We start from the raw sequence: 6000 nt of genomic DNA, 5'->3' as shown, positions 1-6000 counted from the left end.
GGAAAGAAGACAGCATTTTTATAATGCAGACAGCACATTCAATAAAATTGTCTTTAAAATAATTTTGAATTTTTAAATGATAACCCCACAAATGCTGTTGCAGTTCAATTTAATCTTCTGAGACTGTGAATATGTTAGCTGGATATGGATGCAAGTGCTTAAAAACACTGATATGAGGATCTCTTACTGGTATTTTTCACTTGATATCTTTTGAATAATTTGGATTACTCTCCATATGTAACTGTAGGTACAAATTAAAAGCAGCTGCTTTATTCTCTGTGAAAACTAAAAAGCTCTGAAAATCTTTAAAATGTTTTTTTTTTCTCTACCCTCTCTGTGTCTTCCACATCATTTGCCATTTTTACACTTGTTGAAAATATAAATAGTCTTCCGTTGTCCAAAGACAAATACACGTACTGACTTATAAGTAGCCTTATCCAATAGTCTCCGGGACGACTGGAATTCAAACCTTTGTACCATGATTCCATTCTCTTTAATGTTAAAATAGCTGGAATGTCCCTAGCTAATCAGGTGTGTATGTCCTAGCCTGGGTTCAGAATGCAGAATGTTTTTAAACAACCAGAAACTCATGGTTTTTCTTTATTTCAGTGCTTATGTCCACTGTGCTGGACTATGGCTATGGTTCTCCGAACTGCACCATGCCATGCCATAAAGATGCAAAGTGTGAAATTAAGGGTGGACACCAAGGCTGCTACTGCTCCCCAGGATTTACAGGAAATGGCATAGCATCTTGTTACGGTAAATATATTTTACCTACATACAGTACACTGATATTATATGCAGAGCTTGAGAAACTTACCCATTTCTTGCTAGTTTGAGGATTGAATCTTATAAACAGTACAGTACTTATCTTTGTATGGTCTCAAGGTCAAAACTAATGCCCGACCCCCCACCAACACTAAGGTTATAGAGTTCTTTGTTGCTTATTTGGCACATTACTTAACTGCAATTTGCCAAAAAAATTTATTTTAATCTCTTACTGTAACTTACTGTACTCCATCTATTTTGCTTTTGTTAGACCTGATTTCCCATTGTGATGTTATTATCTTTTTCGTCCTATAATAGGTATTGACATATCTTCTCCCAAGTTATCTTAAGGTCTTTTCCTTTGAGTTTTTTGAAGCTTGATCTTGGCAATGTTGCCATTATTGCACCCATTCATACCCATCCATACTCGGAGGGAGTGGAATCTTTTCCAGACACGTAATAATAACAAAAGAACTAGGATTAGGCACAAGTTCCACAGGAAAATGCCCGGGACAGAAACCAGCATTTTCCTGCCTGCTACAGCTGCTGGAAGTGAAATACGTAAGAATTCCCTCCAGGAATTCCTAGTTTGTGCATGCTACCAAGAGATTTCATCTCTGGGTAATCTCCAACAATAGGTGTTTGATGACCCCACACCCCCCACTTCCTGGCAAGCTTGCTTGCTGTCTTTCTTTCTTTTTCTTTCTCTTTCATACTTTTGTTCTTTCGTTCTTTCTTCACCATTCCTTTCCCAGAAGTCATAGTCTTCTAGTTGCTGCAGTTTATCTGGAAGGAGGAGGTCCTGTTACACTACCCCTCCCATTGCTTTCTGGATTCTGAGAGTTGAGTCTCTATAATCCTCCCATCCCCTGTCTTCATTTTTTACTTCTCTTTCCTTTCACTGCATAGCTGGGATGCCTGTCTCTGCTGCTGGGCAGAGCTGAGACTAGCTGCAGAGCTGTGAAGTCAATCTGATTTGTATATTTTTTCTCAGTGTCCTATGTAACACTCATACAAACTAACTAGACTGGGCAACTTGTTTTTAGCATGCCATGAGAAAGCTCTGAGCAGCAACAGAGGCATTTGGGCTTGCTGTGAGCAGAGTTAGGAAGATATCACTTGCCTAGTTGCCTTTGGTTCAGGCTTAGAAGGCATCTTTGTAACAGCTGGAAACTTTATTATTTTTTTATGAAAGCAAAGAACTTGAGGACACTTGCTTTGAAAAGCTGCCTGCCCGGTCTGTGTACAGGGTATAGATATAGCTAGTCAAGTAACAACATACTAGATACAAAATATAATTTAATGAACCAATGCCAACATTCACCATCTGAATATTTTTCACACCCAATTATTTGCCTATGGAGCTGGTCAGATCAAAACAGCATATAGTCTGATTCTGCAAACATTTTTTGTGCATGCTTAACTTTCCTGCCATGTGTAGTCTGGCTGACTCACTTCTCATTGACTACAGCATGTTTGCTGAACCAAGATTTATATCTGTGAATAATTCCTAGAAAAAGAACGAAGTCCAAGATTTTCTGGAAGTATTGTTTGCAACTAATCAAACTGGCCTTTCCTTCTGACCTACCAGCTTCTTTCTGTTGTACATACCTGATTGATATTTTATGGAGGTGAGGTGTGATTATGAGTTAGCAATTAAATTTACAAGGAAGAGTACTAGCTCTTTCACTGTGCTTCTTCCTCAGGGGTTAATGGATTTCGTACTTCTATATTTTACTTTGGCTAGTGAATTTTTCTATAACTAGACATAAAGACACATATCAGTCATCATTTTAAACAAACTGCATCAAAAACTGACAAATATCAATCATTCTCAAAGCCTCAGGATCGATTAGGTGTTTGTTAAGAGTTATGCTTTATGTCATATGCTGAACCCTTTAGAAATCAAATTTCTACAGGCATTCAGCAAACCAGCTTCTAGGCAGATTCATGATGCACAACAGTAAAACCAAAATTGTTTGAGGCAAGCCTGAGGTCAAGAGCCCAATATTTTCTTCAATAAACTGTCTACAAATGAAAGTCATTTACCCTCTAGCTAAATAGGGCAGTTTATTGAGAATGGTGAGCAAGATCCTCCTTGAAAAACGGTTATGTTTTCCAAGACAGAGTATTATACAATCCATTGGTAATGCTGCCCACCACCTTCTAATACCATAAACAAATGTACTGTATTTTAATTGCATAGATTCTAAAAGAATTAAAAATATAGCCAGATTAAACTTTGTTATATGTGGTTTAAAGCTAAGAAAATGAAGAGCAAAGCAGAAATTACTTACTGATGTATTGGATCGTGTTATTCTGTATATGATGTGAAGTAGGGTAACGTAGGGCCTCTGCAGGATATGCTAGGAAATCTGGTGGTCACACCAGATGACAAGGCTAACCTCTTTAACAATTTATTTGCCTCCATCTTTTTGAGCAGGGACCGGGGCATCCCCCCCCACTGGGATCCCCAACGAGCCCGGGGAGGCATTGCCAGGCCCAGGGTCAGTGAGGACCGAGTCAGAGAACTTCTGGTGGGTCTAGGCATGTTCAAATCAGCAGGTCCTGATGATCTCCACCCCAGAGTTCTGAGGGAATTAGCAGAGGTCATTGCGGGACCCCTGGCACAGCTTTACGAGCACCCATGGTGCTCTGGCGAGGTGCCAGAGGACTGGAAAAGGGCTAATGTGGTCCCCATTTTCAAAAAAGGAAGAAAGTAGGACCCAGGAAACTACAGGCCCATTAGTCTTACCTCGGTCCTGGGGAAGCTCTTTGAGAAAATTATCCAGGAGCACATCTGCGAGGGACCAGCAGGAGAGATGCTTAGGGGCAACCAACAGCAGGGGAGATCATGCTTAGGGGCAACCAACATGGGTTCATTCAAGGCAGGTCCTGTCAGACCAACCTGGTGGCCTTTTCTACGACCAGGTCACAAAATCCTTGGACACAGGTGTCGTGGTGGACATAGTCTTTCTGGACTTTAGGAAAGCCTTCAACACTATTTCTCACCCCATTCTCATTAAGAAATTAGGCGACAATGCCTACACAGTCAGATGGGTCTCAAATTGGCTGGAGGGCCACACCCAGAGAGTGGTGGTGGATGGGTCTTCTTTGACCTGGAGGGATGTGGGCAGTAGGGTCCCCCAGGGCTCGGTCCTCGGGCCCGCACCGTTCAACATCTAAATCAGCGACTTGGACGAGAGAGTGAAAAGCACCCTGTTCAAATTCGAGGATGACACTAAGATGTGGAGATAAGTGGGCACACTGGAGGAGAGGGACAGGCTGCAAATAGAACTAGACAGGTTACAGGGGTGGGTGGATGAGAACAGAATAGGTTTCAATACTGACAAGTGCAAGGTACTGAGGGAGCTCCCTACTTGAGAGCACGGAGGCGGAAAGGGATCTTGGTGTCATTATTGACTCCAAGATGAACATGGGCCGACAATGCGAGGTCATGGTTGGCAGGGCTAACCGGACCTTGTCGTGCATCCACAGGTGCATCTCGAGTAGAGCCAGGGAGGTGATCCTCCCCCTCTATGCGACGCTGGTCAGGCCGCAGCTGGAGTATTGTGTCCAGTTCTGTGCGCCCCATTTCAGGAGGGATGTGGACAACATGGAGAGGGTCCAGAGGAGGGCCACCCGCATGATCCGGGGACAACAGGGCAGACCCTACAGTGAGAGACTGCGGGACCTGAACCTATTCAGCCTCCACAAGAGAAGGCTGAGGGGGGACCTGGTGACCGTCTATAAACTCACTAGGGGGAACCAGAAGGGTTTGGGGGAGACGCTGTTTCCCCTAGCCCCCGCTGGCATAACAAGGAGTAATGGGCACAAGTTGATGGAGAGGAGGTACAGATTGGACATCCGAAAAAACTACTTCACAGTTAGGGCGGCTAGGAGCTGGAACCAACTTCCAAGGGAGGTGGTGCTGGCCCCTACCCTGGGGATCTTTAAGAAGAGGCTGGATACTTACCTGGCTGGACTCATTTGAGTCCCGTTTTTGTTTTTAGGGTTTTTTGTTGTTCTCCCGCCCTGGCGGGGGGTCGGGCTAGAAGATCTATTAGGTCCCTTCCGACCTACCAACTATGAAACTATGAAACTATGAAGTAGCACTATTCTAGAGGTAGCTACTTGTTCTTCTTCAGTTAATCAAGGAGCACATTTGTGATGGGCCGGCATCAGAAATGATGCTCAGGGGCAATCAGCATGGATTTATTAGGGGGAGATCATGTCAGACCAACCTGATTGCCTTTTATGATCAGGTCACAAAGGCCATGGACGCAGGTGTCGCGGTGGATGTAGTCTTTCTGGACTTCAGCAAGGCCTTTGACACCGTCTCTCACCCCATCCTAATTAATAAACTAGGCGACTGTGGCATAGATGCCTACACAGTCAGATGGATTGCAGATTGGCTGAAGGGTCGCACTCAGAGGGTGGTGGTGGATGGATCATACTCGACTTGGGGGGAGGTGGGTAGTGGAGTCCCCCAGGGCTCGGTCCTGGGGCCTGCGCTGTTCAATTTCTTCATCAGCGATCTTGATGTTGGGGTGGAAAGCAACCTGTTTAAATTCGCTGATGACACCAAAATTTGGGGGGAGGTGAGCACGCTAGCAGGGAGAGAGAGATTGCAGAAGGATCTGGATAGGTTACAGGGGTGGGCAAACAGGAACAGGATGTGTTTCAATACGGACAAGTGCAGGGTGCTGCACTTGGGTAGTAGGAACCAGTAGCACACTTATACGATGGGGAACTCCCTACTTGAGAGCACGGAGGCGGAAAGGGATCTTGGTGTCATTATTGACTCCAAGATGAACATGGGCTGACAATGCGAGGTCATGGTTGGCAGGGCTAACCGGACCTTGTCGTGCATCCACAGGTGCATCTCGAGTAGAGCCAGGGAGGTGATCCTACCCCTCTATGCGACGCTGGTCAGGCCGCAGCTGGAGTATTGTGTCCAGTTCTGTGCGCCCCATTTCAGGAGGGATGTGGACAACATGGAGAGGGTCCAGAGGAGGGCCACCCGCATGATCCGGGGACAACAGGGCAGACCCTACAGTGAGAGACTGCGGGACCTGAACCTATTCAGCCTCCACAAGAGAAGGCTGAGGGGGGACCTGGTGACCGTCTATAAACTCACTAAGGGGAACCAGAAGGGTTTGGGGGAGACGCTGTTTCCCCTAGCCCCCGCTGGCATAACAAGGAGTAATGGGCACAAGTTGATGGAGAGGA

The 6000-nt window shown here is 45.2% G+C and overlaps 1 protein-coding gene across 5 annotated transcripts in view; it reads left to right on the top strand.

Annotated features, from left to right (window-relative positions):
• The window catches only part of ADGRL4 (adhesion G protein-coupled receptor L4), a 106725-nt gene that overhangs the window by 1707 nt on the left and 99018 nt on the right, over positions 1–6000 (top strand). For all 5 annotated transcript variants that reach the window (XM_025201615.1, XM_025201616.1, XM_014518997.2 and 2 more), the window contains exon 2: positions 610–759. In XM_025201615.1, coding sequence (XP_025057400.1) covers positions 610–759 — 150 coding nt within the window. The remainder of the gene's footprint in view (positions 1–609; positions 760–6000) is intronic.

Source organism: Alligator sinensis, unplaced genomic scaffold, assembly GCF_000455745.1.
Source record: "Alligator sinensis unplaced genomic scaffold, ASM45574v1 scaffold952_1, whole genome shotgun sequence".
Taxonomy (NCBI): Eukaryota; Metazoa; Chordata; order Crocodylia; family Alligatoridae; genus Alligator; species Alligator sinensis.
This window is presented reverse-complemented; position numbering and strand designations above follow the sequence as displayed.